Source organism: Camelina sativa, chromosome 1 (genome assembly GCF_000633955.1).
Source record: "Camelina sativa cultivar DH55 chromosome 1, Cs, whole genome shotgun sequence".
NCBI lineage: Eukaryota > Viridiplantae > Streptophyta > Magnoliopsida > Brassicales > Brassicaceae > Camelina > Camelina sativa.
In genome coordinates, this window is record NC_025685.1 from 2,528,573 (window position 1) to 2,555,248 (window position 26,676).

The following is a 26,676-nucleotide window of genomic DNA, read 5'->3' on the forward strand; positions in this document are numbered from 1 at the left end:
AAAAAAAAAAAAAGGAAAAAAAAAAAAAAAAAAAAAAAAAAAAAAAAAAAAAATTAAAGCAGCAGAAAAAATAATATAATTCTTCATACGTTATGAAACCAAATTCCAAGTATGCCCTCAATAATCATCTTTATTCACTAAAAAGCCATACAGCGTTCTCCACGCGCTCCCTTACCGCGAGTTGGCTCGCTCTCTTTAAAAATGACAGCCTGTGACGTAGAAATAATGACGAGCTGAGATGTTTTGTCTGTGTAAAAACAAGTTAAATCCAATCAGAAAACGCCAGGTGCGGCTTTCATAGTTATGCCGCGTGAGATTAGTGAAGCACTGAAGGTGCATAGGCTTATGTGGTCAAAGAAATAACCACGTGGCTTTAGGTTGTTGGTAGATCTATCCGAAGTCCAAACTAAAAAAGGCGAGGGAGACGAAGGAATCGAAACCTCGACATCGTGTTGTAGCTGCTGCTTTGCCTTAAACTAAGGGTTCTTTCGTCATCATCATCGCTTTATTAATTTGTTTTCATAATAAAACCACACACAAATAAAAATTTATTTAATCTTACAATTTCCCCAAATTGACCAATTTGAGAAACTATGGTTTGGCGTCTACACATATTTTCCAATCAATGTACCAAATTAAGAATTTAATCTTTGACGTATTGGCAACAGGGAGTTGACAAACAAAGACTTTTTAACAAGGGTTATTTTCATAAGACTAGAGAGAAAATAGAACCAGTACACCATTTTTCACGAAATCATAACCTAAAAATGTAACAGCAGGCATTGCTGAATAAAACTATTCCAAGTCACAAGGCTAGACAAACCTAAGTCCAGTTCAATTTTCAGATTCTACGTCTTACATGAACATAAACGAACAAGTGAAAATAATTGTATCAAAATCAAGTAACTCGCAAGATAAGAGAATCTGAAATGAACAATCACTGATATTACATTGGTTCCTTTGTCTTAAGAAGAAAAAAGTCATAAATTTCATAAGATGAAGAACCTCAAAATGTCAATCAGAAGACGATCAAAAGATCTATTCTTCAACACTAGCATTCTCGCCGCTCTTGACGTTGTGCTTCCTTGCATACCTCTGGTTCCTCAGGAACTTAGGGTCCATCTATAACATTTTACAAAAAAAAAAAAAGAAGACGAAGCAAATCAAACCCAGAAACTAAAATCAGAATCTGGATCAATAATTAGACTGAAAATGCAATCGGAGACTTACTCCTCTGGTTGGGGTGTGACGGTGCCTCCTTGGCTTCTTGATTCCGTTCTTATGCGCCTTGGCAGACTGATTGTGCGCCGTGTGATTCTTCGACTTGGCCATCTCTGTCACAAGCCCACGATACTAATCAGTAACGAACGAAACAAACCAAAAAAAAACAGAAGTAGTCAACTTATCTCCAGAGATCGGCCAGACATAAGAAGCTAACCTGAGCAAGGGGTGAGAGATCGAGAGGAGAGACAGAGTTGCTTTCCGCGAAAAGGGATGGGTTTTAAAATCACCAAAGTGCCCTAATAGATAATATATGGGCCTTAAAATATGGCCTGTTTTAAATTGTCTACACCCCAAAATAGTAGTACAGGCCTACAGGGACCGCTAAATGACCAAAGATAACGTACTAACGCTGTGTAGCAAATGTTGCGAATTTAAGGTTGATTTCACTTCAACGAGTACATATTATCTTAGGAGATTTCAACTCACATAACATCAGTGGTCATTTTCAAACACACAATTATTGTTTCCAACTCTTTTAGGACTAGAAGATGTATGCTGAAAAAACAAGATTTGATAGATATTTCCTTGAGATATATATGATTCTCTAACGTGTTACGGCCATATGGGATACTTTACGCAGGAAGTATCAAATATCTAATAGCCATGTGGCTTGACCTTGATATAAGATCTATCGACTATCACAGATATAGAGAGACAAGTAATAGAAAACCTCTACACGAGCTTATATAGGCGTTTTGAAACTAGATTTAAGATTTTAGCCAAAATGTTGACGTTTATGCCAAGACTCGATGCATGAGGATATAAATTGATACACAAATTTTCAAAGACTACCAAATTAGGACAAATTCTCGCCATTTAACTGGACAGTAAAGGTCGATCAAGACACATAAACGGATATACCTAATAAAAAAAGTACAAATGGTCATCACTCTAATGGCAAAACTAACACAAACAAGGGTTGACATATTCGAAAGGGCAAAATGATCTGGGTGGTACACAAACCAAACTGCATAAATTTGTAACACTACCGGGAAAATGAAACCATATGGTGTTTATAACCACTCACTATCTACTAACAGTAGCAAAAAATGTAGATCGTAGATCAAATTCGGCATCCGGACTCCAGATTTCACAAACATACTAAGAAGAACATACGAACAAACGTAACAACTAACGAATTGGGCATAAATCGCAGATGAATAGAAAACACTGATGAAATCAAAATTAAGGCCAGGATATGAGAGAGAGTACACAAACTTAACCAACATAGAGTAAACATATTCAAAAGGGGAAAGTGAATTGGTTCCTTTGTCTAAGAAAAAGTCTCAAAATTCATAAAAACTTAGAAATGCCTCACAGATAATATAAAAAAACAAAGAAGCTTATTCCTCAGCGCTAGCATTCTCGCCGCCCTTAACGTTGTGCTTCCTTGCGTACCTCTGGTTCCTCAGGAACTTAGGGTCCATCTAAAACACATTTCAGACAAAAGAGAGGGTTCAAATCAAACTCTGAAACTAAAACTGAAATCTGATATCGTTTTAAGTTAAAAGTAGTAATAAGAGACTTACTCCTCTGGTTGGGGTGTGACGGTGTCTCCTTGGCTTCTTGATTCCATTCTTATGGGCTTTCGCCGACTGGTTATGCGCCGTGTGATTCTTCGACTTGGCCATTTCTGAGACAAGGCCACCGCACAACTATTCAATTCAATCACGAAACGAAACAACTGATAGAAAAAGAGCACAGATCGGAAGGATATATAAGAAATAAGCAAACCTGAGTGAGGCGAGAGAGAGAGAGAGAGATCTGCTCGGCTAGGGTTTGCTTTCAGCGATACAAATACGGCTCTGCAACAAAACCCTAATTTGGTTGGATTTATAGTCAAACGTGAATGACCAAGGTGCCCTCATAAATCATATATGGGCCTATAAATCTGTCTCGTTATTAATCATAAAAGCCCATATAACTAACCCAAAGTCATGGACTGTATATAGAAACGTGAACTGGTGTATATAAAAAAGCTTGTTTTTACCGTCGAAATTGTTGTAAACTGGGAAAAATACATTTAATCCATTAAGCCAATTACATAACCAATATCCAGTATTTCTTAAATTTATTTGGCTGTTTACTCCTTTTCCCCATTAAATGTAACAAATCTATACATTACATCTATTTGATCTCTATTGCTTTTCAGCCGTTTTTTTGTCATAAAATCTTAGGATTAATTATGTAAATAACCTTATTATTATTACAGAAAATACAGATAGATAATATGCATAAATAAAGAGTGGCAAAATCGTAAATAAATGAATGTTCTTTTCCTTTATAGCATTTATAAATTGGGAACAAATAAATGGTCCCTCTTTCTCTCTCTCTCTCTCTCTCGCTGCCTCTTTTTTCTTAACTCTTTCTTCACTTTTTCACTCCCAAATCAATTTTTTAGGGTTTTTATTTTTGTTTTAATTTGCTCTCCTCCGCATATACACAAAACCACTGTGAGCGTGTGTCTGTATTCATCGATCGAGTTAAGTTCTATCCCGTTATCAGATTTTTTCCTAGTCGACCTACCTTTAAGAGTCATCAATCATGTCGCTGAGACCCAACGCTAGGACGGAGGTTCGCCGGAACCGGTACAAAGTTGCGGTGGATGCTGAGGAAGGAAGACGGAGGAGGGAAGACAACATGGTTGAGATCCGTAAAAGCAAGCGTGAGGAGAGTTTGATGAAGAAGAGACGTGAAGGTATGCAAGCTCTTCAGGATTTCCCTCTAGCTTCCTCCGCTCCTCATGCCGCCTCTAAGAAGGTACAAAATTCTGGGTTTTTTTTTTTTTTTTGGATTCGTTCGATTGTTCCTGGAGTCCAACTTTTTTTTTAGGGTTTTAGGGTTTCTTGGATTCTGTCTACTTGTTTTATTGTTTAGGGTTGATGATTGGCTTGTAAAATTCCATTGTAGTTGGAGAGTTTACCGGATATGGTTGCTGGGATTTGGTCCGATGATCCTGCCTTGCAGCTTGAGTCCACTACTCAGTTCAGGAAGCTTCTCTCTATTGGTACTTATTTTGTATTCTTAATTCTCTCTTTGTTATGCGTTTTGTTATTACGTATTCTTTTAACTGTTGTATCTCTCTGTCTGTGTTGTGTTTTTGCATAGAGAGGAGTCCTCCAATTGAGGAAGTGATAGGTGCTGGTGTTGTTCCTCGGTTTGTTGAGTTTCTTAAGAAAGAGGAGCACCCGGCGATTCAGGTGAAGAAGAACAGTCTTGCCTCTTTTACTTGATTCAATCTTCGTTGGAATCTTCTCTATTCTGAATTTTGTTTTTCTTTGATCGTTTTTAGTTTGAGGCAGCTTGGGCTCTGACAAACATTGCATCTGGAACCTCGGATCACACAAAGGTTGTAATTGATCACGATGCTGTTCCAATCTTTGTCCAGCTTCTTGCTTCCCCTAGCGATGATGTCCGTGAGCAGGTATGGAACTTCGAATCTTTTATCATTTAGTATGGGTCTTCTGATGATTACTGAATCATGGGAAATTATGCAATTTGTAAGATATTGATCATGAGATTGCGTGCTAACTTGCAGGCTGTATGGGCGTTGGGTAACGTTGCTGGTGATTCACCACAGTGCCGTGATCTTGTTCTTAGTTACGGGGCACTAGTACCGCTGCTCGGTCAGCTTAATGAGCATGCCAAATTGTCCATGCTTCGAAATGCTACCTGGACCTTGTCAAACTTCTGTCGTGGCAAGCCTCAGCCTCACTTTGACCAGGTCTTCTAACTTTTTCCCGTCCAGGCTTGTTTCTTGAATGTTTCTGTTTAGTATTCTTTTAACATATGAAGCATGATTAACAGGTGAAACCCGCTCTTCCAGCCCTTGAACGACTAATTCATTCGAACGATGAAGAAGTCTTGACAGATGCCTGTTGGGCTCTCTCATACCTCTCTGATGGGACCAATGACAAAATCCAGACTGTTATCGAGGCCGGTGTTGTTCCAAGACTTGTTGAACATCTCCTGTCAGTAAACTTCTTTAACTCTCTTTATTTTCTGCCCCCACCATACATGTGTTGATAATTAACTTGACACCGTGCTCTTGATATTTCAGCCATCCTTCTCCATCTGTGTTAATTCCTGCACTTCGCACCGTCGGGAATATAGTCACTGGAGATGATCAACAAACGCAGGTATGATATCAAAATCCTGTCTACTGAAGTTCTCACAGTACTTCTCTGCATCGTATATGATAGTATACCTTTTGCTTTTGGTGAAGTTAGCTTTGGTTATAAGCACATCAATTAATTATGAGAATCCTTTGGCCTTTAGGAATTACCGAATTGGTTCAAAATACGACTAGAACTTTTATAATTGATATGATAGCAGAAACAATTTCTAGTGATATATACCATGCATACATTTAATCAAAGACTGGTATATACGATGAAGTGTTGGCCAATTGCGTGCTACCCGCTTGTTGTTCTCTCATAGCCAACCTTTCATCAAGACAGTGGGAGGGTTGAATGCTTATTACTTGACCCTCCCTCTGTGCCACTCTGTCCATATTAGTAGATATGCAATGCCGTTTTTGTTATATGTTGCTTGTGTCATATTTTTTGTTGCAATTAATTTTTGGTTGAAATTTGTTTTTCCGTAATCTATCTAAGCCGACTTTTATACATCTGAAAAATATCTTACGTCGTTTTACTTGAGAAATCCAATGAACTTGTTCTCCAGTGGGTGATCAATAGCGGTGCTCTACCTTGTCTTGCCAACCTTCTAACTCAAAACTATAAGAAAAGCATCAAGAAGGAAGCTTGCTGGACGATTTCAAACATCACAGCAGGCAACAAAGACCAGATCCAGGTGCACAGTTGCTACTGTTTCATCATGTGTGTTCTACAGTTGTCCATCCAGAACCTTTTTAACATTACTAGTTGTGTTTAAATCTTGTTGTTTTTCCAATGGTTGCAGACAGTAGTTGACGCTAATCTGATTACCCCTTTGGTCAATCTACTTCAAAATGCTGAATTTGACATTAAGAAAGAAGCTGCATGGGCAATTTCAAATGCAACTTCAGGTGGATCTCATGATCAAATCAAGTATGTCACTGTATTCTTTACCTCTTCTTAACTTCTAGTTACTTCGCAGTTAAAAATTACTATGGGTCTATATACTAATTTTCTGTTCCCGTTGGTTATTACAGATACCTGGTGCAGCAAGGATGCATAAAACCATTATGTGATCTCCTGGTATGCCCAGATCCAAGAATCATAACTGTCTGCCTTGAAGGATTGGAAAACATTTTGAAGGTTGGAGAGGCAGAGAAGAACTTAGGTAACACAGGGGACATGAACTATTACGCTCAGCTGATTGATGATGCAGAAGGGTTAGAAAAGATCGAGAACCTTCAGAGCCATGACAACCAGGAGATCTACGAGAAGGCTGTTAAAATTCTGGAGGCATACTGGCTTGAAGACGAAGATGAGGAGACACCACAACCTCCAGGTGTTGATGGTTCTCAGGCTGGGTTCCAGTTTGGAGGCAACCAAGCTCCGGTTCCATCCGGGGGATTTAACTTCAGCTGAAGGTAAGAAGTAAAAACCCTTCAACTTTCTAACATGAAAACCTACAAAATCTGATGTTAAGATATGAAACACACAAACCCACAGGAATGGAACTGGAAGCTTGCAGCTTGAGAATGATGAAAAGTCAGAGTCAGTCAGAGTCTAGTTTCATTGCCGGGGTTATAACCCTTGTCTGGTCTGGGAGGGCTATTCCGGGTGGTCGGTTTAAAAGTAAAGGGTCTCAGAAAGTGTATGGTTTCATTGTCCAGTCCCCAGAGCTATATTTTTTTTTTTTTTGAAAAGACCGGTATACACACACCGGTCGTGAGTCTACTTTTGTGTTGTTTTTAAATTTTGGAGGGTTATACATTTTACACTGGAGTCTTTGATTTTTTGTTTTGTGTTCACAACAATTTGTATGTCGGTAAAATATGTAACCACAAACCTTTTGGTCTAAAATTTGTGGAAAACAAATAGCGCTTTTGGTGTCTTTGATTTACAGGAGTTTATCTTCGAGCTAAGAGACTCGAATCTTGCAGTGAATAAGTTGATCGTTTTTTTTGCAGAATATTTAAAATATAGAATTAAGTCTTGAAAACTGCATTGAGTAAAATAAAATTGACTTTACCTGAGCCGTAAATAAAAAGTGTACAAAGACAAGAACTAGTTCACTATCGTCCAAGTACAAAAAAAGTAAAACACTGTTGTTCAATTGCCTTATCGTCTAAAACCCCTCAAAAGGCGAAAACTGAAATCATTATTGCAGTTATCGAAAATGGCTCTTGTTCAGTCCAGAACTCTTCCACACATCAACATCCCGTTGTCGCCGGTTCTATCCTCCATTCATGCTCCGTCGTCTCTCTTTCTCCGGAGGGAAATCCCACCGGTAGCCTCGTCGTTCTCCTCCTCTACCGCCGGAAACTTTCCCATCTCTCCGTTGACGCGCCCGCGGAAGCTTCTCTGTCCTCCTCCTCGCGGAAAGTTTGTTAGAGAAGATTATCTTGTGGTACGGCCAATTTCTCTCTCGCTCACATATTGTCTTTGTTAGATTTCGTAATTTTTTCATGTTTGTTTTCGTTTTACGATTTCTCTTTTCGTCTCTCTGGGAAATTGAATTGGTGGGACGCAAAATTTCATCTTGCCCAGAAGCTGAGCATTCATGTAATTAATATAAGAATGATATATGGTAGCTTTTATCAAATGCTTCAGGATTAAGATTCCTTAATTTGAATCTTATGGATAACTCTTGAGACCATCAAGTGGGAGCTTTACTGATCGTTGGATGTTTTTTTTTTCCTTTGCCTATGGTTTGGCAGAAGAAATTCTCAGCTCAAGAACTTCAAGAACTGGTGAAAGGAGACAGGGAGGTGCCCTTGATTGTAGATTTTTATGCGACATGGTGTGGACCTTGTATCTTGATGGCCCAGGAACTAGAAATGGTACCATATGGATTCTCATAACTCATCTTTTTATACATTCTCCATTTCATTTGCTTCATCTGTAGACTCTAGAATGAATGCTTATATATTTACAAACAATGGTTCTTGTTACTGGTTTTTCGTTATATTTTACCTAGATCTTGAAATGTGATGGTTTATGATAAGGTCTTATTACTAAGTCTAGTGTAGAACTATCGTAACTAGCCTAGGAGTTGGGCAGTGAATTGTAGCTTTGCTAGCTCAGCAACAAACCTTACCGTTTGGCAATGTTTAGACAGGAGCTATCAAAATGTATTAAAAGGCCTTCTGGATTTGTTTATGGTCTTGGTTTGGCAATGGACGAGAGTTGAAAGACCCTTCTCATTAATCAAGTCTCTTCTATGGTTTAGTTCTTTGATGAATTATGTACAGTATATGAGTTTACCGGTTCCAATCTTAATTACTGTTTCACCCATCCTACATTTTCAAAAGACTTGTTTTGAATTGTGAGCATCTATCTACTTCTTGATTAGCTTTATCTACCCGCTTTTACTCTGCAAATCTCATTGCACTCGTGTGAAAATAGTTATGCTCTTTGTTAAACAGCTGGCAGTAGAGTACGAGAGAAATGCAATAATTGTGAAGGTTGATACAGATGATGAGTACGAGTTTGCACGCGACATGCAGGTAAACAAACTGTAACTTGCAGGTTCTGATCTCCTTGCAGCAGTAACAATGTAACTCATGACAATAACCAAAAAAAATATTTGTGATGCAGGTTCGGGGGTTACCAACATTATTGTTCATCAGTCCTGACCCAAGCAAAGATGCAATAAGGACAGAAGGACTAATTCCATTACAGATGATGCGCGATATCATTGACAACGAGATGTGAAAGTCTTTCTCAGAAACACTTGTCTTGGGGCGTTTAGGATTTGAATAGAATTCGGTGTAATTTAGGATTTGGTACTGAATTATGTTTTGCATTTGAGAGAAAAATGTCATCTGAGGTTTTCATAGATGAAGGATGTAATCTTTTAAAGACATTATTTTTACATGTATGCAATGTTAGTTATGAGCTGTTGATCTGATCAGATCGAAGTTTTGCCGCACATCTATCTAGTATCTAAATCACGGGTGACGTCATTAAAGACTTTTCCCATTTCTTAATTACAAACGCAATTATAATACTATTGATTAAACACCATTATTATTATTAAAAAAAAAAAGCACCACGCCACTTCGAAATGGCGCCCAAATTATGCGAAAGTTTTTCTCAATCAGGATTTGGGGAATATTTGGCGGGTGGCACTAAAATGATCTTAAGAGGAAGAATTAGGGGTAATTTCGTCATTAGGCATTAAAATTAAAACTAGGATTTAGCTTAGCCGGGCCAAAATTTCCATTTTATAATTGGTTTAGTTATGTGCGGCTGTTGGTTCGTTCGTTTCTTTGAACCCAAAAAAAAAACAAAATATAAATTAATAATCTCTGTTTATCCTCTGACACTCACTCACTCTCTCTCTCTCTCTGTTTCGACTTTCAAGATTCAAAAATTTTTCGGTATCCCCTGATCCACTCGTCTCTTTGATCTTCTTTCTCAACTCTTTATCTCTTTCTTCTCTATACTCTGATCTCTCTGTTTGTAATTCATATCTTCTCGAATTGACAACCAGTTCACGATCCAGATATCGGAGACGAAGTTTTTTTGGTAATGCTAGATCCAACCGTTAAAGTGAGTGATCTGATTCCTTCTTCTTGCTTTTTGATCTCTCTTCTCTCTATTACTGATCCGATTAAACGGTTTACTTTATGTGTTTGTTTAGGTGTTCGAATCAGAATATGGGAACAACATCAGTAGATTCGATCGAAGAACACAGCAGTAGCAGCAGTAGCAACAGTAATGGAGGAGGTATTAGCAGCAACGAGAAGAAGAGCTGTGCCATTTGTGGTACTAACAAAACCCCTCTTTGGCGAAGCGGTCCCGCCGGTCCCAAGGTTTTATTCTCTCTCTCTTCCCGATCTTGAAACTTAAACGATTCCGATCCGATCCGGACCGATCTGATCTGATCTATTTCAATTGAATTTGTGTAGTCGCTTTGTAACGCATGCGGGATCAGAAACACGAAGAAAAGAAGAACAGTGATCTCAAACAGATCAGAAGATAAGATGAAGATGAAGATGAAGAAGAAGAATCCAAAGTTGGGTGATTCGTTGAAACAGAGATTGATGGAATTGGGGAGAGAAGTGATGATGCAGAGATCAACAACGGCTGGGAATAAACTCGGCGAAGATGAGCAAGCCGCCGTGTTACTCATGGCTCTCTCTTATGCTTCTTCCGTTTACGCTTAAACCGAATTATTTTCTTAGATCTCACCTTTATCAATAATGGTTAATTTTTGTAGGATATGTTGTTAATTGTGTAATTTTTGTTCGTGTTTTGCGTTGTTGAATTAACTTCAAAATTTTCAAATTTTGTATCACTGGTTGGTTTGTATGTGTGTGTGATCAATCTCTGGAGAAGAATGAAAGGTCAAAGATAAGATAATTTTCTTACTTGAACAATCCTTATTTTATTGGAAGCATTTGTCTTTATTAGGACAAGAATGGAGGAGACTGCCTATCTGTCAAGCACATAGTTTTGTGTCTTTTTTATATAAAAAAAATTAAGCTAAATTTGTGATGTTCGAATTTGCCGCTTCTTTTCAAGTGAAAAGAACCAAACTTTCCCATGTACTTTCCCTCCCTAATTCCATTTTTGTTGTTTTTAATAAAGGAAAACCTTACTTAGAAGAATGATCATGTAAATTCAAAAAAAAAAAAAAACAAATCTTCGTTGGGCACCAAAGACCCATACAAGACTCTAGAGTTTAAATTTGCTGGGTGGTGTTTGTTGTTTCCAATCATTTCGAAAGTAAAAGGGATATGGATATCTAAAGATTGCTTTGTATGTGAGGGAGTTTAAGACGTTTTCTGGGCTGGATGTGAACCCTACAAAGTCATAAATATTTTTCTGAGTTTACACTGAAGCAGAGGCGACAGAGCTGAGTGCCTTTGCGGGCATAACCCAGGGTGCTTTTCCCACAAGATATTTGGGTCTCCCTCTCCTTCCTTCTCGCATCTCGCTAGCGACCTTACAACCTTTTCTGGAGAAGATAACTAGTAAGCTACACTCTTGGACTGCAAAATCCCTCTCCTTTGCCGGAAAAATTAAGTTGATCTCTTCGGTCATTTACGGATTGGTCAACTTTTGGAGCTGTGTTTTCACGTTGCCAAAGCATTTTTATGCAAAGGTTGACTCTCTGTGCGCGGCTTTTCTGTGGAAGAACAGAGTAGCTTCAGCTACAGGAGCTCGTGTTGCGTGGAAGGCAGTGTGTAAACCTAAAGAGGAAGGTGGCCTTGGCATCCGTTTGTTGGAAGAGTTTGAGATTGTTTTCAGACTCAAGCAGGTTTGGAACTTCTTTGTCAATTCTGGGTCTCTCTGGGTTGCGTGGCTCAAGGCAAATGTGTTTAATCGGAAAAGCTATTGGGTCATTGTGGCTTCGAGCCGCTTCTCAAAGGCAATAAATAGTCTCCTTCACCTGAAGCCTACTGTTATTGACTTCTTGAAATGCGAGGTTGGCAATGGCTGCACTGCTTCGTTTTGGTACGATACCTGGACTGAGTTTGGCCAACTAATAAGGTTCATTGGATCTGCTGGACTTAGATCTCTACGGGTTAGAGCGGATGCACGAATTGCGGAGGCTGTACGAAATGGAAATTGGATGTTGCCACCGGCTAGATCAGATAATGTGCAGTCTCTTTTGGTTGCTTTAATGTCCATCCCTGCTCCTCTGGCTACAGATGGACCAGATACTTATCTTTGGAGGAACGCAGCTGGAGTCTTTCTCTCCTCCTTCTCTTCCAAAGAAACATGGAACCAAATTCGTGCAAGCTCCCCTCTCATTCCATGGGCGAGTGTTGTCTGGTTTAAGGAATATGTGCCACGGTTTTCTCTTGTAACCTGGATGGCTTTTCTCGCTCGTTTACCCACTCGGGATCGTCTGCGTAGATGGGGTATGGCAGTCCCTCCTGACTGTGTCCTATGCTCTGGTGGCATCGAGACACATGAACATTTATTTTTTCAGTGTCCCTTCTCTGCTGTAATTTGGCGATTCTTTGCTGGAAAGATCCTACCACACCCTCCTGAAGACCTCCATGCGGTTGCTGACTGGATTTTGCTCCCCCAACAGCCCCATCTTGCGTCCTCAGCTACTCTTCTCAAGCTACTGCCTTAGTCAACGGTCTACTTGGTTTGGAAAGAGCGAAACTCAAGGATATTCTCCGGTAGCTCCTCAACGCTCGCCGCCCTCCGAACCTCTATAGATCGCTCCATGAGAGACCGTCTCCTTTCTTTTCTGGCACGAAGACGATCTTCCTCTTCTCTTCTCTTAATTTATTTCTCTTATATATCTCATCTGTTGTCTGTAGGTATCCGATAATATCGGGTATTATGGTCTGTCTTGTTCCTGTTGGAATTGGGAATTTGTTTTTGAAACTCTTGTACTTTGGTTGATAAATGAAGTTTAACAAAAAAAAAAAAAAGATTGCTTTGTAAGTTATTATAATAGTAACAAAAAGATCTCTTAAAGCGCCGGGGACCAACAACAACAAAGAGCTTGAACTCAATGTGAATGTTATGAGGTGATCTCTACATTTGCAATAAATGTAGCATACAGTACACGGTATGTTGGCCTATAGGCCGCTATAGTAACCTTAGTTGGATGTGAAGCAGACGATTTCGAATCATATATTACATTTTTCATATGTGTCACGTGACTGGTCAAAGGGTTTTGAGTCATTCATCCCATCCTTTGGTATTCGCATTTTTTGTTCATTTATAATATTTACAAATAGATTTTCACCCAAAAAAAAGTAAATTTACAATGGATATATGAATTTGGGCTGACCACATGTGGCCCAACGTTTTTGTTCAATTGTTACAATAGCTTCCTCATCTCCTACCTTAATCGACTAATCTTGAGTTGAATTGGTTCCGACAACTTTACCTAGATTTTCCTATCTAAAAAGTAAAAAGTCCTGGAACCAACTTACTTACATAAATTGAAAATAACTTTTATTTTGTCAACTCATAAGGGCATAGAACAACTTTAGTCCCTACTTTATTCATTTGTTTTTCCAAAACAGTACCATAATATATAAATAAAGTAAATTAAAAAAATGCGTACCAAAAAACAAAAAAATTCTACCAGTAATTTGATAAACATCATTTTTTCCCCCATCAGAGGATCCATAATCCACAGGGCAAGGAAAAAGCGTAGAAGGACGGGGATAAGCGTACAGATCAAAAAAAAAAAAAGCTACAAAGTTACTATAAAGCAAAGCCCAAAACTTAAAAGGTCAGCCTAGCCCAATAGATACAATTGACCGGTTCGGTATAGCGATTTAATCTCAGTTAACTCTCTGGTTAGGCTTTTGAATTTGTTCCTTAACGAGTAAAATGGGACACTCGTGAAGATTTAAAAAATAAATAAAACACACGCAAAAGAGACTCAGATAGTATATACTGACAGACGTGGATTGGATTGATTGATAATCCAGTAGTCAACTAAAATTCAGTATTCCAATAATGCAATAAAGAAGAAGAACCAGGTCAGACGTCAGAACATTGTACCGGATTATACCGAATTTGTGTTAGATCGTCTTGGTGGGGAGCGAGGGACCACAACAACCCATTTAGGCATTTACTACTCGCACGTGCTAGCCAGCTAATATTTCCACATTTCCTTTAAGAAAGTTTTAAAAAGGTAGGCAATCTAAATATTGAAAAAGAAAAAGATGAACAAAAAAAAAGGAGAAGATACGATCACATGGCCAATGAGTAACTCATGGCCAAAACTTGAGCTGTTGGTGGTTACTACTGACTTGATCTTTGTCCTCAGCAAATAATTCCTCTTATCGTTATATTAGTAAGTTTTCATATTTGTTTCACCAAAAAAAAAAGAAGTAAGTTTTCATATTTAATTTACTTCATTAAGAGGAAAGGATAAAAATTGTCTTTGAGCAAAACTGGCCGTCCAATTTATGAAGCGTGTCAAGCTAATGGCAATCACATCAGATGTCACCCAAACAAAAAAAACTAACAGTACTAATTGACTAATTTGCCAATGCAAAATTACGTCGACGTAATTAACAAAAATATGAATTATAATTCGTTTATTAACAATATAATCGAACCGACAAAATAGTGTAAGTGAACTACTTACCTTGTACTTTTTTTTTTTTTTGTCAAAACTTACCTTGTACTTCATGACACAGTTACTGAAGCTCAAGTTATGCCACAATTAATTACTTAACTATACTAATATATAATATATAATTTGAAGATAGTTAAGAAAGAGTAAATTATAAAATGTTCTTAATTGATTAAAATATATATATTAAATACACATTGTCAACAAAAATGTAAAAAAGATAAGTTAAAAAAAAAGTAAAAGATAATTCATTTCTTGGTACATTAATTCAGGTAAATCCAGATGAATCCGTCACACAAAACAGAGCAAGACAACGAAGAGAGCAAAGAGAAGAGAACCCTGTAAACGATCTGATCCAGAATCTAAATACCCCTGCTGACCCTGAGGAGGTGTGTGATAGTAAAACGGGAAGTAAGGAACGATCGGATTCGGCGGTGGCGGCGTTCCGTAATTTCCGTAGTAAGGAGGCGAATAATAGTAACCTTGTCCACCGTCGCCGCCGTAAGGAGGCGGGTACTTAGCACCACCTGAGCTGGAAGGAGGAGGAGGAGAGTAATAATAAGAACCACCGCCACCGGAGGTTGAAGACGGAGGAGGAGGAGGATAAGAAGAAGATGGGACAGGATTGCATGGATTGTCGCAAGAGGAACACATTGTGCAAGAAACAGTTTGGTCTTTTGAAGTCACAGAGAGAGGCAGTGACACTAACAGTACAAGAAGAGCTGACAGAGTAGAGAATCTGTTTGCTTCCATTGTCAGAAGTTTTTGTAGTCTGACAAATATGAGCTATGGAAGATCAAGTGATAAGGGAGAGAGAAGATGAAAGGGAACGAGAGAAAGAGAGAGAGAGAGAGAGAGAGAGAGAGAGGGAAGAAGAAACACACATTCAGAGGCTCAGAATAAGAGTGAATTCCTCTTTTTATTAACGAATTTAATATTTTTACAGTATTATTTTAAAAATTCATTAAATCGAAAAATAATTGTTCATACGTCATAGTAGTATTAAAAGATTTTATTATTAGTATCAAAAGTTATTCGCATTTGCCATATATCGTTTTCATAAATTTTATATTTTCTATATATATTCGTACACTGACAGTATCTCAAAAATGTTGATTTGGGTACTTTAAATCTCTGAAAAATTCTTCTTTATAATATTTACATATAGTATATAATACATAATTCTCTCCTTCTGAAAATTTGATTACATGAAATAATTAATTATCTAGGAAATAAATTAATTTTAAAGAGACTAGATATATGTATTTATATATATAACACGGAAGAAAAAAAAACAGCGTAATTTTGGAGAATGTAACGCGGAGCGGATACGTTTGACAATCTATAACCAAATATTTGTGTAATAAAAGCACTGAAATACTCGGTAAATGCCAAATGGTAACATGTATTGTAAGTACATATCAATTCTAATTTCTCAACCGAAAGTTTTGAGACCATCCTTCTTTTTCGAACATATAAATAAAGTAATAAATTAGTAATTTTGAGTCTTTTACTTTTACTACAAGAGCAAGATTATTGGGGGTTCATATAAGAGGCTTTTAAACATTATTTGATTTTTTTATGAATTAATTGTGTATTGATTTGAGTATAAGAACTTATGATCTCTTAGTTAAAATTTTCTCCTCCAATAATAGGTTCTAATTTTTGGTTTCTTATTTTTGAAAATATTATTTTTTGAAATTTAAAATTTGTAAATAGAATAGAAATAGTATAAATGTATAAACATTTAAATTTTATAAAAATAAGAAAATATTGCATTTAATTTATTTGTAAACATACAAAACATAATAAAAAAAATTAATACATATTACAATAGAAGTACAATTCATAAATGAAAAAAATGATTAATTTTAATATTGATTTACTCTAAATTTAGCCCAAATATTTTCAACCAAATTTTAAACACAGAGATTGATTGTTTTGATTCATAAGTAAATGTAGGAAAGTAGATGAAACACAGAAATCTGAATTATGGAACGTTACAATTAGGATATCTCAATAATGAGATCGCATTTGGAACATTCGTGAGGTTTTTAATATAGAAATCAAAAACACTACAAATATAACTTTTAGAACTATAAAGATTTAGATGAATATAGTCTTCCATTAGAGCAAAGGATAAATTATCAGAAGTCAAATCTTTATTTTGGGAAACAGATTCCTATGGACAGAAGAGAAACCATCAAAAGCTTGACTGGGATAACGGAGGAGGGAGGAGACGGATTTTATTTGGGATTACCTGAAGCTTTTGGAGGTTCAAAGATTGCTAGCTTGAATTACTTAAAGGAGCGTTTTCAGAAGATTTCAGGATGGCAGCATCATTTTCTATCTCCTGGTGGGAAAGAGGTTCTCCTCAAGACGGTAGCGATGGCTCTACCAACTCATGCAATGACCTGTTTCAAGGTACCAAAAGCGATATGCCAACAAATGATTTCGATCATGGCTGATTTCTGGTGGGCTAATAAGAAAGACTCAAGAGGAATGCACTGGAAATCATGGGAACAGCTTAGTAAACCGAAACAGGAGGGCGGACTTGGCTTCAAGGATATCGAGGCTTTCAACATTGCTTTGTTGGGGAAGCAACTCTGGAGAATGTTGACAAAGCCAAATACCTGAATGGCAAGAGTCCTCAAAAGCCGATATTTCAGTAAGTCCAATCCTCTTCAAGCGAAACTAGGATCACGCCCATCTTTTGCTTGGCAAAGTATACATGAAGCTCAAGAGCTTATTAAACAGGGAGCAAGAATGATAATCAGGGATGGTGAGACAACTGACATTTTGCAAGACCAGTGGTTCCATTGTAAACCTGCCAGAGGTATACACAGTGTCAAACAAGTCCCCTATCCATTGCATGACTCGGTATCTTCACTATCAAAGGTTCGAGATCTAATGGTAGAGTCTAGAAAGGGGTGGAAAAGAGACATTCTGGATCTGCTTTTCTCGGAGGAGGACAGGAGTTTGATAGAAGACCTTAGACCTAGTGGTAAGAACAGATCTGATGGATACGCATGGGATTATGCCCGGACCGGAAACTATTTGGTGAAGTCGGGGTATTGGGTTCTTACTCAGGTGACTCAAGCAAGGAAAGGTCTCCAGGAAGTCAACCAACCTAGTCTCAATCCACTGATACATCAGGTGTGGAAAACGGACACAAGCCTAAAGGTTCAACATTTTCTGTGGAAATGCCTGACTAACTGTCTCTCGGTAGCTAAGAATCTATCTGTTAGGCACTTGTCAAGGGACTCTGATTGCTTAAGATGTCCAAGCAAGGAGGAATCTATCAATCATCTCCTTTTTCAATGCTCTTATGCCCGACAAGTGTGGGCGATATCTCCTATTCCGACCCCGCAAGGTGGAGAATGGGTCGATTCCCTCTACACAAACATGTACTATGTTTTGAATATCAAGTCTCAACATCCTCAGCTTGAAGGTTTGGATATCATTGTTCCTTGGTTACTATGGAGGATTTGGAAAGCAAGAAATGATTATATCTACGGTGGCAAGGATTTTGATACTAGTGAAACTCTGATGAAAGCCTTGGAGGATGTTGAGGAATGGAGAACAAGGAAAGAGCATGAGGAGCATAAAGAACAAGCCAGAAGTTCATCTACCGTAGCTACGACAATACCAAAGAAATGGAAGCCACCTCTGAGTGGTTGGGTCAAATGTAATACTGATGGTGCTTGGCATAATGATGGTACTCGGAGTGGTATTGGGTGGGTTCTTCGGGATCATCGTGGAGAAGTAATATGGTTGGGAGCACAAGCAGTTAGACGAGCAAGATCAGTCTTGGAAGTAGAGTTGGAAGCGATGAGAATGGCCGTAAGCATGATGTCTCGGTTGAACTACAAACAAGTTATCTTTGAATCTGATTCATTGGCGGTTGTCAACATGTTGAATAATGATGAAAGCTAGCCAGTTTTTGCTCCAATGCATCAAGAAATTAAAGAACTGCTTCCAGCATTTAAAGAGGTGAAATTTGTGTTTTCTTCAAGAGTTTGTAATGGTGTGGCTGATAGAGTAGCAAAGGAGTCTCTTTCTTTTGAGAATTATGACCCTAAGTTATACTCTTTAGAGCCAAGTTGGGTCAGACCTTTTGTAATGGTGGATAAACCTAGTGTAACATGAATTGGTGAATGAAAAGTTGTTGTTAAGCCAAAAAAAAAAAGAAAAGAAAACTATAAAGATCTTGGAACTCCAAATACAACCATTAAGGGAAATATAAAGAATATTTCTTTTTGATTTTCTTTTTATATATACGTGTATACATATGTAACAAATTTGAAAGGTAACGGAACATCATACTACAACTAAACCAATCGTAAACCATCTGGGAGTTGTTGATCATGAGAGGAGTCTTGAGATATAAACTTACAGCAAGCATAAAGCACTGCAGAATGAAAACCACNCCTTTTTCAATGCTCTTATGCCCGACAAGTGTGGGCGATATCTCCTATTCCGACCCCGCAAGGTGGAGAATGGGTCGATTCCNAAATGACCACCCTGCAACATTTCAAATAAACAAAAATCTCACATAAGCATCATTGTCTTCTCTATTGTTTTCCTCTCAGATTTGAAAACAAATGCATGTGTTTAGAGATTTGACATGTGGAACCCGAATGATTTTGCAAGGGAATTTCATGTATTTCCGCGCTTCCACTGCACCTTGATAGTTCATCCAATCATTCATTCCGTAGATAAAAGTTGTTGGCACTTTCCACTCTGATACACTGCACAAAAAAACAGTCATCGAATTTGAGTTGTGTAAAACCTCCAATGTAGTCACAAACTTGGTTTAATTCATCAGATTTGGTGGACAAACCTTTGTAGGAGGGGCTTCCGAGCACAACTTTCCACTAGCCTTTGCAGCCAAAGTATGGTACACATAATCTACAATGCAAAACGAACCATCACTATCAGCTATTGCATCATCAATCTCCATAACTTCTAGGGAACTTAAAGAAAGAATTACTCACCAGTTAAAAATTTGGCTTCTTCCTCTGTTACCACAGTTCCCTCTGAATGTGCACCAAATCTTGCAGTTGTACTCATCAATCCATCAATTCATTTTTGTCCATTTAACCTCAAAACAAAAGAGAGACACAGATCATAATCAAGCCCAATTTCGAAGTATAATTTATCATTCATGGCCAAATAAATTCGAATTTGTCAAGCATACCAAAGGATATTACTACAAGCTAAATCGAACAAGAACAATGTACAATAAAACCTCTATAAATTAATAATGTTGGGACTAAGACATTTTATTAATTTATAGTGATATTAATTTATCTATAAATTGATAATTATTATTTTATAGTGTAAATTAATAATTATTAATTTATAGATATATTTTTAATTGTTTATTTTTTAAAAAATTATGAATTGGAACAACTATAGCAAAATAAGATTAAACTTTCGGATGTTATAAATTTTATGGTTTAGGAATTGAACTTGTAATATTTAGAAAGCACTATTTACAATAAATTACAAATATTATAGACAAATTGACTTATACACATGAGACACATAAATTCAAATCTATGAATAATAATATCAATTCTCCTATTTTAATAATCTGTCAAATTATCAAATTGTAAATGATGCATATCTAAAAATTAAAACTTTAAATTTTAATTATTTGTATGACATGTTATAAAATATTTTAGAGATATTATTATAGGTTGAAAATACAACATTACAATTGTTCTATAGAATTGAGCTTTAGGAGAAACATACACTATTATATCAGTATATATATATATATATTTATATATATAAATTTACATAATTATTAATTTATGATATTATTGGGACCATATTTTATAAGGAGATTTCGAAAAAATTATTATCTTCTTATCTTATCGAATATTGTTAATTTTTACACTGGCCCGACTTGGGACCAGCAAAATTTATTAATTTATAGTGTTTATTAATTTATAGAGTATTAATTTATAAATGTTTTACTGTACTCTTAAATTATACAATCATGTGTCGAGAACACAAACAGATCCACATCCGTTTAAAGCATCACTTATCAATCAAAGGCATCGCTTTAAATTTTAAAGAACAAACACAGACCCAAATATTTTCTGCTTCATCATAATCCACGAATTAAGAAGACAACTTCTACTAAAAGTATGGATCATATCGGAACACCAAGAACCCTAATTTTCTAACAAACATCAAATAACCCTAAATTGCGATCCAAAATCAAAGAACCCTAATCATAAAACATTAATCGGGATTACAGTCTATTGTATTGAGAAACTTACCCTCTGATTTCAATTGATTCAATCTCTTCCGATTGAGTGGACTCCAATCTCAAATCGCCTCTCATATATCCTCTCGGAGACGATTCAATCTGTCGCGATGGAACACGGCAGAATCATTCATTTCCCTCCATTACGCATCTCCTCTGACCGCAATCTCCTCTTCCTCCAGATCTTTCAATTCCAAATACAAATCTTTGTCTTTTCGCAGTCGTGAGAGAAAGAGAGAGAGAGAAGGAAAGAAATGATATGCGATCCAAATAATTGTTTTTTCCTTTTTCTATTTTTTTTGTTCGACCAATACAATGCTGAAACGTATCGTCTCTTAGAACAGAAATGAGTATACTATATAAAGAGATCTGTTAGATTTTTCTTTTGTTCTAATTTATTTTTTTGGATCAAAATGCTAAGAACTTCCCTATGAACCTGCGGATGAATCTACGCACGTCTATAGAATCTTTACTTCTTTAGTACATATGGCTTCTACTTCAGTCTATGAAATGAAGTTTAGGTAAATGCCTCCCAGCCGGGGGCGGATTGAATCGGAGTTTCCTTAGGTAGCCACCGACCTAATCGGAGTTTCCTTAGGTTAGTTTTTTTTTTTCTTTTCAATCCAAGAATCGACTAACAAACTGGAAGTGAATCGGAATTTCATTTTTTTTTCTTGTCGTTTCCGGCTCTTCGTAAAAAATGGATATACCTGAGACTTGAGTAGTAGATATACGATTTTTCGGACTTTTAAGTAAAACAAAAATCTTCTAATACAATTGTTTATCGCTCGGTGAGGAATATTTTATACGTGGCACTTAATGATTGGTGAGTAGAAGTGAAAACACGTGGCAATGAGAAAGCCGATGTGATTGTTTCTTATCTTGTGCTAGAAATACAAAATGTTTTGTGCTATTTCGTTGAGTTATGTATTTTATACAAAAGCAGTAACCTAAGAGGGCCAAGAGCTAATGAAATCGAATCTTCATACAACTTTATTTCATTGTTAGAGTAATCATAATAATATCTGAAAATTAAAGCCGATGTTCTTTCAACAACAAAAGTATAAAACATTTAGCTTTAACATCGTTGTAATCAGCGTTAACAACAATTTCTCCATGTTTTTTAGGTCCTAAACAATTTTGGGTAACACTTATCATTCTAACTAATGTCGCTAGCGTCGGCGTTTCAAGCAAGGGTGACACATTCGTCGGCGTTATTATTTCAGACGGTGTTTTCAAACCATGTCTTATTAACCTATCAAACAAGGCCGACATATGATTTGTTTCATTATTCGTATGTAAGTCAATTTCATTCATACATGAAAAGTAAAAAACACAGCTCTTCGAAAATGGGTTTCACTTTAAAACATTTTAGCAAATTCATTCGAAATATTAGAACAGTTTATAATTCTCTTCTTTTCATCCACACTCCTAGTCACACCAGTTGTGTTGTATTGAACAAAAATCTTCCAAATTTGCATAGGTGATGGAGACGAAAAGGAAAATTGTTGTCTGTTGATTGTTTACCTTTACGTACCTAATGTGAATGGGGAAGTGAAATAAGCTTGCACTATGAAAATGAAAAGAGAGAGGATCAAACAAAATCGCAAGGAAAAAAAAGGAAAGAAAGCTCTCTATATTTTGTTGGTTGCCAAACATAAATTGGATTCTTCCTTGTTTGTTGATAAAAGATACTATTAATTTCAGACCACCACTTTATTCTCCTCTTCCCTCACATAGTCACATGCAGCTAATTTTCCAATACCTTTTTTAATTAAAATTTTGAGATGACTCATGTCGCCGTCGAGTTTTTTTTTTAATTATAAGAAAATAATTCGTATGTGAATCACCTGTTACAATACTACAATTTTCTTAAACTAATTATAACTCCTTCAATCAAACCATTCTCAACCAAACAGTTAGTTAGACATAAAGCTTATCTGTAAGATATTAAAGACTAATAAATTTCACTAATTTGCAATAAATAACTCACAGCCCATTTATACATCATTCTAACTTTTTAATTTACTTATGCTTAAGATTTGGAAGCAATAAATTAAAGAAACTCTTATTACGAGCAATTGATCATTTGGCTACAATCACTATTCAGTACTAGTATTCTGATTCAGTATTCACTAACAACTAAATAACTCACAGCCCATTTATACATCATTCTAACTTTTTAATTTACTTATGCTTAAGATTTGGAAGCAATAAATTAAAGAAACTCTTATTACGAGCAATTGATCATTTGGCTACAATCACTATTCAGTACTAGTATTCTGATTCAGTATTCACTAACAACTAGTAGTAGTTGAAAGTTAAAAGTAACCATTATCTGTACCCCTTTGAAAAATTCATGTAACCATTATTTTTATCTTTTTTATTATGTTTTAATCTTTAATTGTATGAATTTCTCTTTATTAAAGCTTTAAGTAATGAAAGTTTTTGTTTGCACAAAAAAAAATTAAAAGTAACAAAAAGCCTTGGAATCGTCGACAAAACTCATCACAGCAGATCCTCCACAACTTTACAAGGATGGTTATATAATAATATACTAGATGGGTATTTGTGGTAAAGTTTTAAATTTAAAAAATAATTAAAGAAGTTTATTACATCATTTATTTTATTGATGTTTTGAGATATTTTTATCTCATAAAGATTGATATTTTGTAAATTTCAAGAAGTAATTATGATTTAAAATTTTAAATTATTATTGGTTTAAAATTAAATACTATATTTTTAATTAAATAAAAAAATATATTTAAATTTAATAATTATTGTTTTCTTAAAATATATAAAAATAGAGAGACTTTAGGGTAGACCAAGACTACACGTGTGAAGCATTACAACATAACCCCTTTCCTTTGTTCGGTCCAACCGAAACCAAACCGCGTGAACTGAAGGACTTGTGTAATAAAAAGGGGCAAAAACTATAAAAAAACACAAAACTGAAGGGTATAACAGGTAAAAACAAAATATTACAATACAAAGCATTTGTCTTTCATGTGTCATCTCCCGACTCCGAAGTTGTAGTTCGGTAAAACAAAGTCTCTCGCTTCTTCCCCCACTCTCTCTCCATCTCCTTCCATTTCTTCTTCTTCCCCCTTCTCTCTCTCCCGTGCTTCTAGGGTTTCTTTCGTTGATAATCCACATTCAAATTTCTCTCCTTTTAATCTTTTGTATTATTATCTCTCTTTTCTTTTGTTTAATTCTGTAACGATCAGAAGATATGGATTCTTCCAATTCATGGATCAATTGTCCCTCTGTGTTCTCCTCTTCTTCTTTGAGACGGTGTCAATCCCGATCAGGTTCGCGCTACTTATTTAATTGGGAATCTCGTGTTTTTGTTTCTTAGGCTTGTGTCATGAGTTTTGATCTTTGGAGTTTTGGTGGCAGATTTGTATCTAGGAGGAGGAGTAGGAGGAGGAGGGTACGAGGATCTTGAAGGAGAAGACGATTTGAAAGCTGAGTTTATATGCCCTTTTTGCGCAGAGGATTTTGACATTGTTGGGCTTTGTTGTCACATTGACGAAGAACATCCTGTTGAAGCCAAGAACGGGGTAATTCAAATGATTCATCCTTCTCTAGCTTTAGGAAATCTTGATGAATAGTTAGATTCTACAAAGTTTTGGTTTTTATTTAGAAAAAAATCGATGCTTGCTTGAAAACTTGAAGATGTTGTTGTTGGTATAATATATATCTCTGTGCTCTTCGTGTGATGATGAAATGTTTTGTTCTCTGGCTACCTGTTATTTGTTTCTTCTTATCAGATGAGCACTGTGTATTCCATTTAGCAGCCTTGTGAATCCAAATCTTTGGAATATTTCGTTTATTCGGTCGGTAATAATTAGTGATCTTTTTAATGATCATCCAGATTGAAGCTACTTCTCTGTTTGCTCTTTAAAAACGTGGACTTGAAAAAATGCCATTCTTTGTTTCCCCCCCAGGTCTGTCCTGTATGCACTAAGAGAGTGGGATTGAATATCGTTGGCCATATTACGACGCAGCATGCCAATTTTTTCAAGATATCCTTTCAACTTTCAATATCTGATGCTTAAATCTGTTTATAGCTTCTTGGTTCTCTATAGTACATATAATAATCATTTGGTAGAACTTAGATTGGATTTGTTTATTCCTTGATGAGAGGTTTTTACGTTCAGCGAAAGAGAAGGTTGCGAAGAGGAGGATATAGCTCTACTTATCTCGCCTTGAAAAAGGAACTACGGGAAGCAAACTTACAGTCTCTTCTTGGTGCTTCTTCGAGTTTCACTTCTTCTACCAATATCGATTCTGATCCACTGCTGTCATCCTTTATGTTTAATTCTCCTTCACTCAATGAGTCTGCAAACAAAACTGCTACACCTGCTGTGACTGAAGAAAACTCAGCTACAAAAGTCTCATTTAGAGAATCTCTCAAAAGGTATATATATTGTGATCCTCTGGTGCCACGAAAGCTTTTTTACATAGAGATTCTTCTTTCTCATTTGGTCTCTGGGCTTTCGTTTGCACAGAGACATTCAAGAAGCTCCACTTTCAGGTGAAGATCAAGAGAAGGCGAAAAAGAGCGAGTTTGTGCGGGGTATGTTGTTGTCAACCATGCTTGGAGACGATTTCTAATTTCCGTTACATCCCTCGCCTTGTTGTGGTTGATGCACAAGGCATAAGGAATCTGAGGTTGAAATTTGTTAAGCGTGGTCATAATGTATGATGCGAAATCTTGTAAGTTAAAGGGATGCAGAGTTGCATCCATATATTATTGTCGTTTATACCTTGGAACCTTTATGTGCATAAGCGGAATAAAGTACTTTCCTTATTCGAAAGACTACTACTACGGACAGATGACAGAATAGTTTGTCTTACAAAACAACTACTACGGGGACGTACGTACTGTTGTCAGTCACGAAGACAAACAATTAGGAAAGCTGCTCATCATCAGGATGACTTGAACAGGCTCCATAACGGCGACTCCACCGGCAGCTTCGATACTGGTAATGATTTCAGTAGCCTCCTCCTTTGTGACACCTTGTCTGATGAGGGAGTTGGGGACGTTTTGCACACAAAAAAGCGATCGCTGCACACCGATCACGTCGGACAATGATTTGAGCACTTTTACATTATGAATTTTGGCCCGTGCAACTGCTCCAACCACTTGGTTCCTTTTCTCTGGGTCAAACTCGACCAACTTCACAGCAAACTTGTCCCGGGTGTCTATTTCCGGGAGAGGAGGTTTTGGAAGGCGCAGCAGCTGACTGAAGATATAACCATATCTTACCATTTCATCAGGATGCACTCTTTTCATAGCCTCAATCAAATCCATGATGAAGGGCCTCGGCCTCGGCCTACCAAACGGATCTCTTGCCACCAATTGAACGGGACGCCAATTCCGTGTAGTAGTTTTAGGTGGAACTCGAGGCCCAGTCTCTGGACATTTAGGAAGGAAACGACCACCTTGCAGATACCACCTCATGGCTGACTGTGACTAGTGACTCATATATAGAACCAGGAAAAACGATATTTAGAATAACAAAATCTCGCAAGAACTTAATAAGAAAAATGATGAATAACTTCGGTATCAAGCAAAAGCAGAGATTCAAAAACTAAATACTCTCTTTCTTATATAAGCTCCAATCACTCAAATAGGATCCGAGAATTCACAGATAAGTGATGTGATAAAAGGAAAGATCTGAAACCTCCGGAGAATGATATATATGAGAAAAGAGAAGAGCGGGTATGTATGAGTATGACTAACCTCCGGCTAGCTTCACCGTCTCTTGTTGATGATCAAATGACAGACAAGACAGAGAGGGATCTCTAGGGTTAACTTGGTGGATTTCGATTTTAAAAGGGGTTACAAATCTACGAAATGGCCTTGGGCCCCTAATATTGTAAAACATCATTAAAGAAAAAAAATAATATTT

The 26,676-nt window shown here is 36.8% G+C and overlaps 8 protein-coding genes and 1 long non-coding RNA gene across 11 annotated transcripts; 4 read left to right on the plus strand and 5 right to left on the minus strand.

The window, feature by feature from the left end:
- Positions 869-1,548, minus strand: LOC104726568 (60S ribosomal protein L29-2). The gene is made up of 3 exons (XM_010445489.2): positions 1,439-1,548; positions 1,231-1,334; positions 869-1,122 (listed from the first exon to the last, which is right to left on the minus strand). The coding sequence occupies exons 2-3, from the start codon at positions 1,330-1,332 to the stop codon at positions 1,039-1,041; spliced, it is 186 nt and encodes a 61-aa protein (XP_010443791.1). The 5' UTR covers positions 1,333-1,334; positions 1,439-1,548; the 3' UTR covers positions 869-1,038.
- Positions 2,444-3,127, minus strand: LOC104726654 (60S ribosomal protein L29-1). 2 transcript variants are annotated; one of them, XM_010445607.2, is made up of 3 exons: positions 3,019-3,127; positions 2,814-2,917; positions 2,444-2,711 (listed from the first exon to the last, which is right to left on the minus strand). In XM_010445607.2, exons 2-3 carry the CDS (start codon positions 2,913-2,915, stop codon positions 2,628-2,630), a joined length of 186 nt encoding a protein of 61 aa, XP_010443909.1. In that variant the 5' UTR covers positions 2,916-2,917; positions 3,019-3,127; the 3' UTR covers positions 2,444-2,627. The 2 variants fall into 2 exon arrangements, with proteins under 2 accessions (XP_010443909.1, XP_010443980.1); XM_010445678.2 differs by having other exon boundaries at positions 2,814-2,939; positions 3,019-3,109.
- LOC104726806 (importin subunit alpha-1) lies at positions 3,631-7,304 on the plus strand. Its single transcript, XM_010445787.1, has 11 exons — positions 3,631-4,044; positions 4,195-4,291; positions 4,393-4,484; positions 4,577-4,708; positions 4,823-5,008; positions 5,092-5,255; positions 5,345-5,423; positions 5,971-6,099; positions 6,208-6,335; positions 6,440-6,823; positions 6,906-7,304. The coding sequence occupies exons 1-10, from the start codon at positions 3,829-3,831 to the stop codon at positions 6,819-6,821; spliced, it is 1,605 nt and encodes a 534-aa protein (XP_010444089.1). The 5' UTR covers positions 3,631-3,828; the 3' UTR covers positions 6,822-6,823; positions 6,906-7,304.
- Positions 7,493-9,312, plus strand: LOC104726902 (thioredoxin-like protein CITRX, chloroplastic). The gene is made up of 4 exons (XM_010445888.2): positions 7,493-7,806; positions 8,117-8,239; positions 8,825-8,905; positions 8,997-9,312. The coding sequence occupies exons 1-4, from the start codon at positions 7,576-7,578 to the stop codon at positions 9,111-9,113; spliced, it is 552 nt and encodes a 183-aa protein (XP_010444190.1). The 5' UTR covers positions 7,493-7,575; the 3' UTR covers positions 9,114-9,312.
- On the plus strand, positions 9,672-10,783 carry LOC104726977 (GATA transcription factor 15-like). The gene is made up of 4 exons (XM_010446064.2): positions 9,672-9,781; positions 9,895-9,953; positions 10,045-10,216; positions 10,313-10,783. The coding sequence occupies exons 3-4, from the start codon at positions 10,061-10,063 to the stop codon at positions 10,568-10,570; spliced, it is 414 nt and encodes a 137-aa protein (XP_010444366.1). The 5' UTR covers positions 9,672-9,781; positions 9,895-9,953; positions 10,045-10,060; the 3' UTR covers positions 10,571-10,783.
- LOC104727120 (extensin-3-like) lies at positions 14,678-15,373 on the minus strand. Its single transcript, XM_010446173.2, has one exon. It carries the CDS (start codon positions 15,223-15,225, stop codon positions 14,764-14,766), a length of 462 nt encoding a protein of 153 aa, XP_010444475.1. The 5' UTR covers positions 15,226-15,373; the 3' UTR covers positions 14,678-14,763.
- LOC109132211 lies at positions 19,041-19,717 on the minus strand. The gene is made up of 3 exons (XR_002037471.1): positions 19,470-19,717; positions 19,316-19,383; positions 19,041-19,223 (listed from the first exon to the last, which is right to left on the minus strand). It is a non-coding gene; the product is annotated as an uncharacterized LOC109132211 (long non-coding RNA).
- On the plus strand, positions 23,755-25,571 carry LOC104727359 (protein DEHYDRATION-INDUCED 19 homolog 4). Its single transcript, XM_010446479.2, has 5 exons — positions 23,755-24,066; positions 24,155-24,318; positions 24,706-24,783; positions 24,913-25,178; positions 25,270-25,571. The coding sequence occupies exons 1-5, from the start codon at positions 23,988-23,990 to the stop codon at positions 25,373-25,375; spliced, it is 693 nt and encodes a 230-aa protein (XP_010444781.1). The 5' UTR covers positions 23,755-23,987; the 3' UTR covers positions 25,376-25,571.
- LOC104727212 lies at positions 25,476-26,600 on the minus strand. Of its 2 annotated transcripts, none has more exons than XM_010446287.2 (2): positions 26,508-26,600; positions 25,476-26,237 (listed from the first exon to the last, which is right to left on the minus strand). In XM_010446287.2, the coding sequence occupies exon 2, from the start codon at positions 26,223-26,225 to the stop codon at positions 25,656-25,658; it is 570 nt and encodes a 189-aa protein (XP_010444589.1). In that variant the 5' UTR covers positions 26,226-26,237; positions 26,508-26,600; the 3' UTR covers positions 25,476-25,655. The 2 variants fall into 2 exon arrangements, with proteins under 2 accessions (XP_010444589.1, XP_010444666.1); XM_010446364.2 differs by having other exon boundaries at positions 25,476-26,244.

Bases quoted from the DNA above. Each gene is read 5' to 3' on its own strand.
- LOC104726568 (XM_010445489.2), bottom strand. From the start codon at position 1,332: ATGGCCAAGTCGAAGAATCACACGGCGCACAATCAGTCTGCCAAGGCG. The intron at 1,123-1,230 runs GTAAGTCTCCGA...AAAATGTTATAG, and splicing joins GTCACACCCCAACCAGAGGA to ATGGACCCTAAGTTCCTGAG.
- LOC104726654 (XM_010445607.2), bottom strand. From the start codon at position 2,915: ATGGCCAAGTCGAAGAATCACACGGCGCATAACCAGTCGGCGAAAGCC. The intron at 2,712-2,813 runs GTAAGTCTCTTA...AATGTGTTTTAG, and splicing joins GTCACACCCCAACCAGAGGA to ATGGACCCTAAGTTCCTGAG.
- LOC104726806 (XM_010445787.1), top strand. From the start codon at position 3,829: ATGTCGCTGAGACCCAACGCTAGGACGGAGGTTCGCCGGAACCGGTAC. The intron at 4,292-4,392 runs GTACTTATTTTG...GTTTTTGCATAG, and splicing joins CAGGAAGCTTCTCTCTATTG to AGAGGAGTCCTCCAATTGAG. The intron at 6,336-6,439 runs GTATGTCACTGT...TGGTTATTACAG, and splicing joins GGATCTCATGATCAAATCAA to ATACCTGGTGCAGCAAGGAT.
- LOC104726902 (XM_010445888.2), top strand. From the start codon at position 7,576: ATGGCTCTTGTTCAGTCCAGAACTCTTCCACACATCAACATCCCGTTG. The intron at 8,240-8,824 runs GTACCATATGGA...TTTGTTAAACAG, and splicing joins TGGCCCAGGAACTAGAAATG to CTGGCAGTAGAGTACGAGAG. The intron at 8,906-8,996 runs GTAAACAAACTG...TTTGTGATGCAG, and splicing joins AGTTTGCACGCGACATGCAG to GTTCGGGGGTTACCAACATT.
- LOC104726977 (XM_010446064.2), top strand. From the start codon at position 10,061: ATGGGAACAACATCAGTAGATTCGATCGAAGAACACAGCAGTAGCAGC. The intron at 10,217-10,312 runs GTTTTATTCTCT...GAATTTGTGTAG, and splicing joins GCGGTCCCGCCGGTCCCAAG to TCGCTTTGTAACGCATGCGG.
- LOC104727120 (XM_010446173.2), bottom strand. From the start codon at position 15,225: ATGGAAGCAAACAGATTCTCTACTCTGTCAGCTCTTCTTGTACTGTTA.
- LOC104727359 (XM_010446479.2), top strand. From the start codon at position 23,988: ATGGATTCTTCCAATTCATGGATCAATTGTCCCTCTGTGTTCTCCTCT. The intron at 24,067-24,154 runs GTTCGCGCTACT...TTTTGGTGGCAG, and splicing joins ACGGTGTCAATCCCGATCAG to ATTTGTATCTAGGAGGAGGA. The intron at 25,179-25,269 runs GTATATATATTG...TCGTTTGCACAG, and splicing joins TTTAGAGAATCTCTCAAAAG to AGACATTCAAGAAGCTCCAC.
- LOC104727212 (XM_010446287.2), bottom strand. From the start codon at position 26,225: ATGAGGTGGTATCTGCAAGGTGGTCGTTTCCTTCCTAAATGTCCAGAG.